This window comes from Cucurbita maxima, unplaced genomic scaffold (assembly GCF_002738345.1).
Source record: "Cucurbita maxima cultivar Rimu unplaced genomic scaffold, Cmax_1.0 Cma_Scf00049, whole genome shotgun sequence".
NCBI classification, from domain to species: Eukaryota; Viridiplantae; Streptophyta; class Magnoliopsida; order Cucurbitales; family Cucurbitaceae; genus Cucurbita; species Cucurbita maxima.
This window is the reverse complement of record NW_019272065.1, coordinates 869,531-885,089: the sequence shown is the minus strand read 5'-3', so window position 1 is coordinate 885,089 and position 15,559 is coordinate 869,531. Positions and strand designations below refer to the sequence as shown.

Genomic DNA, 15,559 nt, shown 5'->3' with positions numbered 1-15,559 from the left:
AGCTTTAACGACTGGTGATGGGTGCATGTTGTCACAACCATAGAAGGTAAGACCGTGACACATGTCATACATACATACCGACGGATGATGGATGTGTGCGATGCATGCATACATGGTGGGTGAGCATAAAAATTTAAATTTTATATTGTATTAAAAAGAAAAGAAAAAAAGAAAAAAAAGGAAACTATTAAAATAAAGAACATCGTGTCCGGGGGAGGCCAAAAACCCTAACCCCTGAATATCATCTCTGTTGTAGCGTGGTTTTTCTCTTTTCTCATCGGCCGATCAAATCAGATGGCTTTCTTCTCCACTGTGAGGCGCGTTCTTAACGGTTCTTCCTCTTCTTCTTCCGTTCTCCGATCACAATGGACTTCTTTTCGTCTCAGCTCAACTCTCACATCGCCTAAGCTCTTCATCAGTGGTACGTTTCGCAGAAAAAAACAATCAGCTCGTAACGCCTTTTTTTTACCCCTTTGATTTTGTTAATTTCATCCATTTGGATATTGAGAATGATATGGTAATTTGGTATTAGGCTCTAATTTCTGTTTGGATGCTGGGAAATTTCTGAGATTGTTGCTCACGCTTTGTCTCCTATACTCAACCGAATAGTTTCGATCGGAGAAGTAAATGGATTAATCGTTAATCTATTATGCTCTGTTCTGTTCCATTTTTTGCACTTTATTTCTGGTATTTCTCTTCAAGTGGAAGGAAGCTTCTTTCCCTATTTGCACTTGTGAAATTACTTCGCACTTTAGTAAGTGGGGGGATTTGTTTTGGCGTATGGAATTGGACATTTATTCCGATTTTATGTGCCTGCTTGATGTCTCGAACAATTCTTGCATTGGAAAGTTCCAAGAAATCTTTGCTAATTCATGTTTATGCGACTCGATATGCGCTTTGCGTTTGAAGGTTTGCTATTTGACTGACAAACCTTGTAAGTACAATGGAGTACTAAAAATTTTTCCCTCCCCCCCATCCCATTGATAAACCTTCTCATTTCTGGGTTTCTATTTTTTTGTCTTCTTTCAGAGGGGTTTTTTCTTAGTACTATAGTGAACCTCCTCCATCTATCTCTTGAAGGATAAGATATTGTTCACGTTGGACATAAATGCTCGTCACATTACTTTTGGCTTTTTCAAAATGACTCGTACCAATGAAGATAATTGTAACGGCCCAAGCCCACTGCTAGCAGATATTGTCCTCTTTGGGTTTTCCCTTTCGAGTTTCTCTTCAAGGTTTTTAAATTGCATCTACTAAGGAGAGGTTTCCACTCCCATCTAAGACAATTTGGTCGAGTGATCTAAGGTGCAACTTTCTTTTCGGTGGCTCATTCTTGAAAACTCCAAAGTTAAGCGTGTTTTGTTTGGAATAATTTTATGTTGGGCCGTTACAAATGGTACAGAGCCAAACACTGAGAGGGGGTGGATACAAGGTGGTGTGCTAGCAAGGATGCTGGCCTTGAAGGGGGGTGAATTGAGGGGTCCCACATCAATTGGAGAAGGGAACGAGTGCCAGTGAGTACGTTAGACCCCGAAGGGGGTGGATTGTGAGATCCCACATCGGTTGGGGAGAAGAACGAAACATTCTTTCTAAAGGTGTGGAAACCTCTCTCTAGTAGACGCATTTTAAAAACCTTGAGAGGAAGCCCGAAAGGGAAAGTCCAAAGAGGACAATATCTTCTAACGGTGGGCTTGTGCTGTTATAATAATTGTCCTCCTTTAAATATCCATGACCACTCTCTTCCTTGGCCAATGTGGAAGTTTGTTTCATATCCTAACTGTTCTTATCCTTTCTTCACAATTTGAAGATTAGTAAGTGATATATTAGGTATGTTTCATTGGTCTACACTTTTCTTAAATGTTGTTATGGTAAACAAGTAGTTTAAAAATTATAGTAACAGAAAATTTTCTTGTTATGGTTGGATATTGAATGACCTCCACATGATATTTTTTCATAATCTAATATTCTTTATGAACTTGCATCAGCCTAAGTTTTGATTTGTGGCTGAGCCATGATGAACTGTTTGACCTGTTTTGGATTGGTTTCATTCTTATAAAATGCACAGGTCTTTCAAGATTAACAACAGATGAGAAGCTCCAGGAAGCCTTTACTTCCTTTGGTCAGCTTGTAGAAGGTCTAACTTTCTCTCCCTCTCTCAAATTTACAATTCCATGAACATCTGTTGCAGAGTGCACCATGTTGACACTGCCTCAACATTTGTACAGCAAAAGTTATAACCGATAGGGCAACGGGAAGATCAAAAGGGTTCGGGTTTGTAACGTACAGTACAATAGAAGAGGCTGAGAAAGCAAGAGAAGGAATGAATGCCAAGTTTCTGGATGGATGGGTTATTTTTGTTGATCCTGCCAAACCCAGGGAGCCTAGGCCGCCGCCTCCTCCACAGCCTCAATCTGCTGAGACCTCTGAATTTGGTATCAGGACAAACAAGACAATTGGTTGGTGTGGTTGATTGATTGCTTGCAAAATCTATATGAAACTTCATATGATTTTGGTTATTTTTTCATATTGTTCATCATCCATGGGTACTATAGTATGGATAAGTTTCATGAGACAATACCTTAGGAGCCTGAAAAGGGTAAATTTTTGTCATATGTATGGATTCAGAAAGAGGGGAAAGGAGCTTTTCATTAAAACTAAACATATTTAATTATTATTATTATTATTATTTGCATACTTGTTTTATTAATTAGATTTAAATTATAATTCAACTGTTAATGCATATCTTATTTTATAAAAGGTTAGAAGTTTGGGAAAGTGTTGGTTTTCCAAATTTAAATCATAAAATTAAGTAGAAATAAATAAAATTATTTTTAAAAAAGTGAAAATTACATTTAACAAATACAGCGCGTGTGGTTCACTTTCCCATTTTATTCACTTCATTTCAAACTGTCATCACCGTTGAAAGCCCGTCGTTAACTTCCCTCCAATTTTCACTTTTTTTTTTCTGATTGTTTCCCGAGAAAATATTTTTTTGTGTTCACCAATGGACTCTCGCGGAAAGGGTAAGAAAGGCGCTGCCGGCACAAACGACGGCAGCGACGGCGGCGGCGTCTCCAAGAAGAAGTCAGTGCCTCGTTCCGTGAGAGCCGGCCTCCAATTTCCGGTCAGCAGAATCGGCCGGTACTTGAAACAGGGCCTGTACTCTGAGCGGATCGGAACCGGCGCTCCGATTTACCTTGCAGCCGTGCTTGAGTACCTTGTTGCGGAGGTGAATTTCTATCACTTAATTTAGGGTTTCTTTTAAGGTGATTTTATTGATGGATTGAATTCTTGGATTGTAAATGCATTCTTCTTTTTCTCTAATTTTCTTGCACTTTTTTATTTTTGGAGACAGAATTCCCAATTTCAAGCCCTTAGGTGTTTTTTAAAAAAGATTTTTATTTTTCCGTAACTTAACTTATTATTATATTGTCCACATCTCATCCCGCCTAAACTCTTATGACTTTGTTTTGTGATCTTATAAAAGGCTCAAAGTATTTCTTAACCATGATCATTCCCTAAATTAGTAGGCTCGTAACAATTGAGAGAGTATTCGTTAACAATATCATTCCCTAAATTAGCAAATGTGGGTTCATCCAACACTTGTGAGATCCACATTCATCAGATCCCACTATTAAAATATCATCACTAGTCAATAGGTTAGAGTGTAAGCCCAACTAAAATAGTGCCAACTATGTTAGGAAAATACTTTAAAATTTTCGAATTTTAAAAATAAATTTATGAGATTTAAATAAAATTTTAGGAATAGATTACCTATTTTAGAAATAAATTTAAGAAAACGATCTAGATCATAAATTTTAGGAATATACTTACCATGATTTAAATTTAGGAATAGATGGCCTAATTTTAGAAATAAATTTAGAAAAATGATTTAGATAAAGATAAATTTTTGGAATAGATAGCTTAATTTTAAGAATAAATTTAGAAAAATAATTTAGATACGAATAAGTTTTAGGATTATCTATCAGTATAAATACCCCTCCACTCTATCATTCCAAGTAATACAAAGCCGTAGTTAAATTAATTAAGTGGGCTAGTGTTGCCAGTGTTTCACATAGAAGTTGTCTAACTCGGTTGTAGAGGGGGATGAAACACTCTTACAAATGGTATGGAAACCTTTCCCTAGCAGACAAGTTTTAATGACCTTGAGGGAAAGTTTTAAGAGGACAATATCTACTAGCGGTGGGAGATTTTTTACAATATGGTTTGGTGGAGTGAGATATACAGTAGATTAAATTATGGTATAGGTTTTGGAAGTGGCAGGAAATGCAGCCATGGACAACAAGAGGAACAGGATCACCCCGAGACACATTGTTTTGGCGGTGAGAAACGACGAGGAACTCGCAAAACTTTTCAGCGAGGTGACGATCCCGTTCGGTGGGGTGGTTCCGAACATCAACCCAGTTCTTCTTCCAAGGAGATCTGAGAAGAGAGCAGCAGCAGCAGAAGAGCAACCGCCGTCCCCCTCCAAGAAGGCCTAACTTCCTCAAATCCCCACATTCTTAAATATTCTTTGCTGTTCTTAGATTGGACTTTTCTTCATGTTTTTAGGACTTCATTTTGAGGAAGAAAATAAAGAATATTCACTAAAACTATTAATATTTTAATCCTCCGATTACATTTGTACCGACCCAAACCTTGGGGCCGTAGATATTGTCATTCTTTAGTTTTTCCTTTCGGGTTTCTTTGAAAACCCATTTATTGGGGAGAAACCTATTTATTGGGGGAGGTTTCTATTCCCTTATAAAAAAATATTTGGTTCTCCTCTTCCACCAACGCGAGATCTTATAATCAACTTTGCTTTGGGGCAACGTCATTAATGGCACACCACCTTGGGGCTCAACCTACTCGCTCATATATCACTCGTTGTCTGGCTCTAATACCATTGGTAACAACTCACACCCACTACTAACAGATATTATTCTCTTTGGGCTTTGCATTTCAGGCTAGAGGAATGAACTCTTTTGGGCTTTGCATTTGTAACAACTCAAACCCACCACTAGCAGATTTTGTTTTCTTTGGGGTTCTTTAGGCTTTGCATTTCAGGCGGAAGGGATGAACTCTTTATCCATGTAGTGGAAGCATTGGGAACCAAGAGATCGGAGCAGAATAGTTTCAATAATTCTCTTGAGCCTACAACGGGAGCTGAAGAAAATTTTTGTTAGTATTTTCATGTAGTTTAAATATTGTTTTAGATTTGTTTCTAAATTTGTGGTTCCGAGATTTGTGTGGTAAGGCTATAAAAGCCTATCCAATAATATAATCACTTCTAACTTCAATTGTTTATGTTTCTGGCTTGGTCAAAACCTAACAATTCTATCGGATTGGAGAAGAATAGTTTCGAGAATTCTCTTGTGGGAGTCTTTAGAGAAGTAACATATTGGAGAGAACATTTTCGAGAATCTCTTGTGAAGCCTCCAGAGAGAATAGTATAAGGGATTGGAGAAAATAGTTTCGAAAATTCTCTTGTGAGCCCGATGAAATATAATATCTTATATAAATCATATTTAAATATTATAAGATATCCCAATATATTTAACTAATTTGAATTTTAAATATATTTTTATTTTTCTATTAATTTGAATCATTCAAATTAATATATTTTTTATCATTTATATTTAACATATCTAATATATTTAATATTAATTTGATATCTTCAGATTAAATATATTTTATCTATTTATTTAATATATTTAATACCCTATTTATTTAATATATTCAATATTAATTTAAAATTTCAAATTAAATTTATTTTCTTTCTATATTTAATATATCTAATAAAATTAAATATTAATTTAAGCATTTCAAATTTTTTTTCAAAATAAATAAATAGAATCTTTTAGCTTTACTATTAACTACAAAAAGATGTGCAACAGATTATAAGTTCCAATAATACAAAATTAATTAATTAAACTTTTTAATTAATCGATTTTTATTTATTACCTATAAGTCACTCTACTATAGACTTAGAGTGCACTCTTATGAGATATAAGAGTTGATGTAAACTCCAATAATACAAAATTAATTAATTAAACTCTTTAATTAATCAATTTTCATTTATTAATTATAAGTCACTCTAATATGGAGCTAGAGTTGCACTCTTATGCTGCAGGCAAGTTATGTCTATTGATATAATCAAAGTTGATCCTTCACGAGTTGTTCATAATTACAACTGGGTCAAAAGTCCGTTTTACTCCTGTAATTACCTCTTTCACCTTAAGTGCCATTGAATAATTTATTTATGATCCAACCATAAACTAAGTCCCTTCCGGCCAATGAGAGGGTGAGGCTCCATTGTTTAAGTCACGAAATCAGTACTTAAAAGAACAACTCATCTACTTCCCTTATATGGAAAGTAGTGAATTTGAGAGGGTGGGGCTCAATTGTTAAAGTCTCGAAATCAGTACTTAAAAGAACAACTCATCTACTTCCCTTATATGAAAAGTGGTGAATTCTATCTCATGATATTATGTTCCCAACTCCCTATCTAGTCAAGTCCCCAAATGGTAGGCATATTGAATCGACGAACATAGTCATTCTCACTCATATAAATTAAATGGACAAACCCTCATATAAATTAAAGGACAAGCCCTCTCAAACAAAAGTTTATAACTCACTTAGAATTAAGATCTAGTTGTATAGAATCATCATGTGAAATATTAATATTTTCAATACCCCACTTACATGTCTCTACATGAACGATTTAGATCAAATAATTTGTAACGATTACAAAGTGAACTGAATAATAGTGTTATCAAGATAAATCACTCAACATTATCCATATACTATAAACCCTATAGATTATTACTTGAATACAATTTCTGGTATGTCAACCACGTACTTTTTAAAATTACATTAATAACCTTTTATTTTTATAAAAGATAAGAATTAAATTACAAATAAAATAATAAAAACATTTTCAAGAAATCTTCCCTAAAATTTCCAGGAAGAGATTTACACAAGGAAATAGTAAATTTTGAAAACTAAATTGAGCATAAAAACATGAGTTGGAGGATGAGAGAGAAATGTTGGAAGGAGATATTTGACGGTCAGTTAATTAGATATTTTTGGTCCTGATGAGAGAGGAAAGCATTGAAAGGAATTGGTCCTTTTTCCGCAAAAAGAATCTTCAACTAATTAGATTCAATGTACTAAATTTTAGATTCAATGTACTAAATTTTAGTCTTCCACATGCTATTAATAATACTTGACAGAGAACAATATCATAAGAAAATTTTAAAATATTGAAAAATGGAACCACTTCAAAATACATTCAACGTCATTACAATGGGCTTTTTATATATAAAAAAAAAAAAAACGAAAAAATATAGCCATTGATCTAACACTAGTATGATGGCCGTGTAACATTTTTGATTCAATCCTTGAAACAACCATTTATAGGCATATTAACAAAACATACTGTAAATTCAAGTATGATAGCATATGAACAAAACCATACGGACAGGAAAATCTTTTAGAGGACTACCGCCTCAAGCTCTCCACTATGTAGTCTGCATAGAGATTCCTGCATAAATAAGAAAGTTACAATGACCATCAACGCTCATGGTTATTAGAATTATAAAGCCGTTATGTTTAGGGTTTAGGGAGTTCCACATTGACTAATTTAGTGGAAGATTGTGGGTTTACAAGCGAGAAATACTATCTCCATTGGTATGATGAAGCTTTTTGAGGAAACTCAAAACAAAACCACGAGAACTTATGTTTAAAGTGGACAATATCATACCATTATGAAAAATTGTGATTCTGAGTGGTACTACCAAATTACAAAAGCCAAGAGATATTTGCAATGCTTACATTGAGTGGTGGATGGCCTTTAAGGCATCAGTGGCTGGCAGAAAGTCATTCACAGCGACCTCCTTGTTCTCATTCTTCTTGTCTGAATAGTTTAGTCAAGGAGAAATATGCAAGATGAGGATTCAAAAAAACATTCTAAGTTTGTTCTCGCTGATGATGTTAAAAATTATCAAACTAGTTTAAGGATACAGTCTTCAAAGAAACGACGAATCTCAGCCAATCGATGTGGTGGGAGATCCTTGATGTCATTGTAGTGACGGTATTCGGGATCATCGGCACAAACAGCAATAATCTTGTCATCTTTTTCACCCTGCATTAAATTGTTATTAGACCTCTCTGTTATTTAAGAACACAATATAACATTTTATTCGAGAAGAATTACCTGGTCAATCATAGGCATTAGGCCTATAGCTTTAGCCCTCAGGAAACAACCAGGAAGAACTGGCTCCTGAAATATTTCAGAGCAACATCAGTTAAAATGTGCCCCCATGTTATTATAAGTGCTACTTTAATTGAAGAAATTGAAGTTGTACCTGCATGATGACCAAGACGTCGATGGGGTCATTGTCCTCGCAAAGAGTCCGAGGAATAAAGCCATAGTTATGTGGGTAAACAACAGATGAGTAAAGAATCCGATCAACCTGAATAAACATGAGTCGCTTCATCTCACTGGCCACAGATAAAATCCATCACGAATAAAAAGTGATTAGCTTATTATTACCTTGATTAGACCAGTTTTTTTGTCAAGTTCATACTTCACTTTGCTTCCTTTTCCTATCTCAATAACCTGCATGATGAAAAATCATCAAGATTGAACTTATGCATTGATTCACCATTAAAACATTTGTGAAACTTCGAAAGTCAATCTGCTAAAGTGCTAATATAAGAAGAAGAAAATAGGAAACCAATTAAGAATACTGATACACCAATTGAATAACATCGATATACCAACTACAAAGTTGTTACTGTTCAAGGCTCATGACACTCTCATGAAATTATATCACATACTAATACAATCAATTCAAAAAACACCATATATGATAGTATTTTATTCAGATCAGCATCCTTACACAGTTGAAAATCTTTGGAGCCCCAGGTCCTGAAATAGAATTAGAAGTTCGTTTATTAGTATACTATAACAACTATAAAACCTCAATCACCAGAAAAAAGGTATAATAAAAAACATACCTATCTCAAGATCATGCCAAGGATGTGCAGCAACAGATCTCCTAGTCATTGAAGAAAGAATTCTCTCATTCAGTGGTGGGTGTGGAGAAGGATGAGCATTGTTTGTTGTTCCATTTGAAGAAGCCATAATAGCAGGCTGGAATTGTACGCACCAAATTAGTACATTCTCAAAAGAAATTTAGATTTGAGGATGTATCTTAAGACACTCTATAAAGTATACGTTTCCAAGCACACTATTCATGGCCCAATTCTTTGCCATACCAGTTTATAATGAAACTTCTCATGAATAAATTCAATATAACAGACCAGTTTTATCAGAAGAAGGAATTTGTTCAAGATATATAAATTTATGTCCCAAGACTGTAACAAGTATTTACCAATCAAGTTAATACTAAACCTTATCAGAAACAGATAAATGCATCAAGTTTACGTTTAGACTGAACTTACTTAAGAATTACTGGTGGAATATGAAAGAAATTGTGCAAGGAAAAGTTAAATCCTTCCACAACCTTCCATATCAATATCATAACCTCCGGAATCCAGATACGAAAAAAATTTCGTCAAACATTCACGTACGAATTCATTCTCACTCATTTCAACTATCTGCTCGGTTTCTCTCAAAACCAAGCATCTCTGCTTCTTTATTCAGGTATCCATGTAATCAGAGTAACAGTTATCAACGTTTCAACGCATTCACTATAACAATTCACTAGAGCAAAAGAAACTAAACAAACAACGATCTTCTGGATCTGCCATACTAGCACCGTCATGCAACACAAAGCAGAATGAAGCCAGATTTATCTCATAAAACAACAGACTCTATCAATCACAATGTAGTTCAACCACCGACAAAATCATTAATCCGCTCCAGTAACTCCAAAGATCAAGGACAAGGAGGCAGATAATAGAAAACGGACAACATACTACAAACGCGATTCAGAACTCATTATACAGAGATAGCCGAAACAGAAACCGAAAACAAACAAGAGAAACCGAAGGTAAAAGGCAGAGAGATCGAAGATCTAGAGCTGAGAAATCAAACCTGAAAGCTTCAGAGTGACAAATGGAAGGCGAAAACCGAAGCGCAGATCTCAATGAAAGAGATTGAGCGTGAAGGAAGCAGTAGCAAGAAACGCTCTGCACGAGAGAAAGCAAAGAGTAGCTGTATGCTTACCCCCTCTCTCCTCTTACACCTATTTAAAGGAAACCAAAGAAGAGGAAGAGAAAACAGAGCAGACAAAAGCGAAAATTCTCCAGTTTCTTCCGCGCATTAACAAATTGAAATTGGTAAAAATAGTAATAAAAATAAATTGTATTATTTTTTTAAAAAAATTATAAATAATTTAAAAACAGATATTCGGGGATGTGAGACTATTGTTGGTTCCAGCTACAGTTAGTTGTGAGTCAAAACGCGTCGTTTCGTTCCGTGAGAGCACTGGGACCCACTGGGAAAACGGAGTTATTCTTCGGTTTGATCCAATGGCGTTACCGTTACAGTTACCGTTACCGTTACCGTTTGCCAAGCCAAGACGGTGAGGAGTCATTATTACGTGTTTGGTTGAAAATTCATAAAGCAGCATGATTTATTATTCTTTTTTCTATTTCCTCCCATTTTTTTTTTCTATTTTACGGTTTTTTCCAATTAAAAAATTATGAATTAATTAAAATACTATTTTTAAAATTAAACCTACCAAATAAAAATTTATTAAATTCTTTCTTATTATTATATCAATCTAATTTTTTAAAAAATATTAAAATAATTATATAAATTACTTCTAATTTATACCTCGAGAAAATTTACCGTCTAATTACATTATAAATTTTTAAAAAATATTTCTTATATTCACTAATATTTTAGGTGTTTTTTAATATATCATATTTTATAAATTAATTTTTTTCGAGACTTATAATTTTAATTCAAATGGATAATTCGTATTATTTTTATAAATAAATACAAATATGTAAATTATTTTTATAAAATTATAAAAATAATGCTCTTAAATTTTGATCCTTTTTATAAAATAAAATAATATATGGCAATCGGCTGTTTGTTTGGGCGACCATTGACGTTTCCTCCGCTTTAAAATGAGAATAATTCAATTTTTTTTTTTTTCTTAGGCTGAATTTTTCTTTTTTTTTTTCTTTTTTTTTTTCCTTTATTTTCTTTAGTTGTGACGTATTTTAATTACAAGCAACTATTAGTCAGCCTTTGAATTAGTAATTAATTTTTTTAATTAAAAAAATGATTTTGTTATTCTTGCAACAAGTAAAGAATATTCGTTGAAGAAGAGATTTGTTAGAATATAAAGTAGTGAAAGTTGAAGTAAAGTGCACGAGGTTGAATAAAGTGAAAGTAATTAGGAAGAAATGTTGTAAAGTGAGATATTATTCAGTAAAATAGTTTTTACTTTTACTTGGAGTTGATTGATTTTAATGTTTATAGCATTATAATCACGATTGAAATGTTAGAAGTTCAATTTCTTATCTTCGAATTCACCGTCTCATCGTCTTGAGACATATTGTACGCGATAGTATCATTAGAATGGACAAAGAAAGCTCAAGCTCATCGCTAGCTGATATTGTCCTATAACAGTCCAGACATTTCCTTCAAGAGATTTCGCTAATAGTCCCAGTATTTCCCTTCGATAGCTTCCCCTAACAGCCTAAGCAGGCTTTCCCTAAGAGCTTCCCTAACCGACTAAGCTCATCGTTAGCAGATATTGTCATATATAGACTTTCTGTTAAGAGACCAAGCTCATAGCTATGTTGGATCTCTCCGCTAGTAGATATGGCTTGGGCTTTCCTCCCTTCAACAGCTTCTCCTAATTGACCAAACTCACAACTAGTCGATATTGTCATATATAGGCTTTCTCTTAACAAACCAAGCTCACAGCTGTGTTGGATCTCACAACTAGCAGATATTGCTTGGGCTTTCCCCTAATAGCCCAAGCAGAATTTCCCTTCAAGAGCTTCTCACCAAGCCTACAGTTAGCAGATATTGTCATATATATAGGCTTTCTCTTAACGGACAAAGCTCACAGTTATATTGGATCTCAGCTAGCAGATATTACTTGGGATTTCCCCTAATAGCCCAAACAGGCTTTCCCTTCGAAAGCTTCTCCTAACAGACTATGCTCACAACTAGCAGATGTTATCATATATAGGCTTTCCCTCCAAGAGGTTCTCCTCAAGGTTTTAAAACGCATATACTCGGAAGAGGTTTTCACACCATTATAAGAAACGTTCCGTTTCCCTCTTTCACCGATGTGAGATCTCACAATCCACCCCCTTGGAAGCCCAGCGCCTTCACTGACACACAATTCAATGTTCGACTCTAATACCATTTGTAGCCGCCCAAGCCTACCATTAGCAGATATTGTTCTCTTTGGCTTTCCCTGCCTCTAAAATACTTCTATTAGTTAGAGGTTTACCCACCATTATAAGAAATGTTTTGTTCCTCTCTCCAATCGATATGGGATCTCACATAAAGGTTACAATAAAAAGAACTAAGAAACTCTCAAAATCTCGTAAAAATTTAATAAATAATCAAATTACGATTATAAAACGGGGTCTTGAAGACAATCATTCATTGTAAGTAGACTACAACCATGATTTCAATAAAGCACATGTTTGGAAAGAGGGAGAGAATTTTGAGTAGAAAAGGCGTAAGTTGTTGGCGTGTTGATGCTCCCATCTTTGGTGATCTCTCTAGCTTGTTAGTAGCTTTGAATGATGCATTATTTGCTTTCTCTTCACGCACCTAACCTAAGCTCACCTCACCAAACCACATGTTTGATTTCATCTAATTTGATGCCAAAATGATGGGTCGCATCCCTTCAAATAATGACCCTTATACGTCAAACAAAATCTTTGACAAGACCCAAACAATGTGGCTAACAGATGTGTCTATTTAATGTATGGATCCGTCTCGAATAAGATGAACATTTCTCATTTAAATAGAAGATAAGTGAGTCAATAAAGAGTAGTTAAATAGGTCGAAAACAATAATTATATTTCTGTCCTTAGAGCTCCCGACCTCCTAAATTTGTGCCTTTCATATTCTTTTGAAGGAAGAAGAAGTGGGGATAGAATGTGTTCGTTTTTGGCTACAAAATGATTCATATTCTTACAAATAAAACATATTATGAACTATCGTTTTCGAGGTAGAGAGAGCCCTATAATCGGGAATAAGGTTCTAATAACTATTTTAATATTTTTATTAGTTTTTTTTTTAAAACAAAATCAAGCTTATAAATACTATTTTTATATTTAAGTTTCGAATTTTAAAGTTTATACATCATAGAAAATTATTCTAATAATGATTGAAATTCAGCTAACAATCATTATTTAATTATTAGAGTTGTTTATTAAAGATATAGTTTCATATTAAAAAATTATGTATGATTTTGCTTTCTTAAAGAGAAAAAGTTTAATGCATGTTCTTCCACCGCTATCATCTTATAATATGTTATTTTGGATATCTATTTCTTAAAAAAATGCGAATGTCTTTTAATAATGAATAAATGAAGCAATCATTTAAAAAACATTTAAAACACGATTCTCTTATTATACTTTAATTCAATTAATATATTATAAAATAGAGAACGAGAAAAAAAAACACAATTTAATCTCTTATAAAAAATTATCACTGACACAATCGCACTTTTAAAAGCAGCGGACTAGCGATTGTGCGGCATTTACTTTCCAACGACAAGTGAGCTAAGCCAATTTGTTCTTGCGTCGCCTACGGCCAAGCGACGTATGATCAAGCCTCTAGCCTCGGTTTTGAAAGAAGGTTTTGGAAAACGAGGGTAGAGAGAGATTTTAGAAAGAGAGATTTTTAAAAGAGACGTTATATAAGCAAGCAAGAGAGAGATAACAACGGCTTAGCATATATAACCTTGGGTAGGGGGGAAGGAACATATACAAATTTCTCCTCATCAAACAGAACTAGAGATAAATATTACATTCAACGTCTTTGTCTCCGACCTCGACCTCGACCCTACCTAACTCCACTTTTATATATATATATCTAAAGAACTAAAGATAAATATTACAGACGTGTTTTAAATCCTTGAGGAGAAATCCGAAAGAAAAAGTCCAAAGAAACAATATTTGCTAGTAGTGAGCTTAGACCATTACAAATGGTATCAGAGTCAGACATCGTATGATGTGCTAGTGAGGAGATTGTTCATCGAAGAGGGATAAACATGAAACGGTGTGTTAGTAAAAACGCTGGACCCCGAAAAGAGTAGAATTGGTGGGGTCTCACATTGATTGGAGAAAGGAATAATGTCAGCAACGATGCTGGGCCCTGAAGGATGGTTGGGGAGGAGAACGAAACAGTCGTGTGAAAACTTTTCCCTAGCGGTGCCGTTACAATAATTATTATAATTTAAAATTTAAAGCTAAATCCTCATTTTAATAAAAAGTACGGTTTTTTTTTTTTTTTAAAAAAAAGATTAATTAAAAAACTTACCAAATCGTGTCATTTTGGTGGAAGCTTCCAGAAGACGATGACCGGGTAATGGATGCGTAAGTTTGAAAATAGTGTAATGTTGGAAAGGCACGACGCCGGCGTTATGGGAATGGTTCGAATCCGCGTCAAATGCGTTCGGACACTGTCAACTTCAGCGCCGGTGACCGTGGCTTTGACCGGCGACCGTGATTTATTAGGCATTAAACTATTATTCTGCTCATACAAGTATACAACGTGATTGTTTCCTAGTAACAAGGACAGAGGGTTTAATAAAATTAATTTGGATTAATAATTAATTGAAAAAAAGTAAAATTTTATAATTTTATTTCAAATAAATAAATAATACTAATTTTTTTGCTTACTTTACTCTCTCTATGCATAATTAGTTTTGGAAGAAAAAAAAGAAATCAATAGTCCCTAAATCTTCAATTACATCCAATTAAACACAATATAAATTAAATTTTAATAATATTTTTAAGATTGTTTCTAAATATTCTATTTTCACACGATTAAATATATATTTTTTTTCTTTTTTTTCTTCTTTAAACTATTTAATCATAATTTAAAATAATAATAATTATTATTTTAAAATTTAACATGGTCATGAATATTTAATATTATTTTTAGATAATATCAATTTTATATTATTATTATTGATATGAATGCTTTTTCATTATTTTTCCCTTAGAAATTAGGTGATATTGATAATTCTTTTTTGCCATTTTAGTAGATTTTGAGATAAACGTAATTTTATTTTAAACGATTAAATAAATCAAGCAAAAAAAATTAATTATAAAATATACATTTAAAATTGATTTATTTATACGAATAAAAGTAATTGTGAGAATATATAAAATTATAATAATATTTTCAAGTAACACAAAACACATCATTCTAAGTCGGTTAATTAAATTATAAACGTAATTTCTCAAATTTTAGATTTTTTAGATTTTTGTAGCTTTCGAATTTATAATTTCTTAAATTTTTTTAAAAATATACAAATGTGATAAACAAAATTGAAATTACTTTAAAAAGTTCATAGGATTAATTAATTTT

The 15,559-nt window shown here is 33.5% G+C and overlaps 3 protein-coding genes across 3 annotated transcripts; 2 read left to right on the top strand and 1 right to left on the bottom strand.

Moving 5' to 3' along the window:
• The first annotated feature begins 200 nt into the window (after positions 1–200).
• LOC111471250 (organelle RRM domain-containing protein 2, mitochondrial) lies at positions 201–2,652 on the top strand. Its single transcript, XM_023116968.1, has 3 exons — positions 201–421; positions 2,066–2,134; positions 2,226–2,652. Exons 1-3 carry the CDS (start codon positions 295–297, stop codon positions 2,468–2,470), a joined length of 441 nt encoding a protein of 146 aa, XP_022972736.1. The 5' UTR covers positions 201–294; the 3' UTR covers positions 2,471–2,652.
• A 230-nt stretch (positions 2,653–2,882) lies between these two features.
• On the top strand, positions 2,883–4,507 carry LOC111471249 (histone H2A-beta, sperm-like). The gene is made up of 2 exons (XM_023116967.1): positions 2,883–3,229; positions 4,269–4,507. Exons 1-2 carry the CDS (start codon positions 3,005–3,007, stop codon positions 4,500–4,502), a joined length of 459 nt encoding a protein of 152 aa, XP_022972735.1. The 5' UTR covers positions 2,883–3,004; the 3' UTR covers positions 4,503–4,507.
• Positions 4,508–7,263: 2,756 nt separating this feature from the next.
• On the bottom strand, positions 7,264–10,294 carry LOC111471247 (soluble inorganic pyrophosphatase 1-like). The gene is made up of 9 exons (XM_023116965.1): positions 10,067–10,294; positions 9,025–9,160; positions 8,907–8,935; positions 8,558–8,623; positions 8,370–8,477; positions 8,219–8,284; positions 8,026–8,146; positions 7,837–7,918; positions 7,264–7,546 (listed from the first exon to the last, which is right to left on the bottom strand). The coding sequence occupies exons 2-9, from the start codon at positions 9,149–9,151 to the stop codon at positions 7,504–7,506; spliced, it is 642 nt and encodes a 213-aa protein (XP_022972733.1). The 5' UTR covers positions 9,152–9,160; positions 10,067–10,294; the 3' UTR covers positions 7,264–7,503.
• Positions 10,295–15,559: the final 5,265 nt, after the last annotated feature.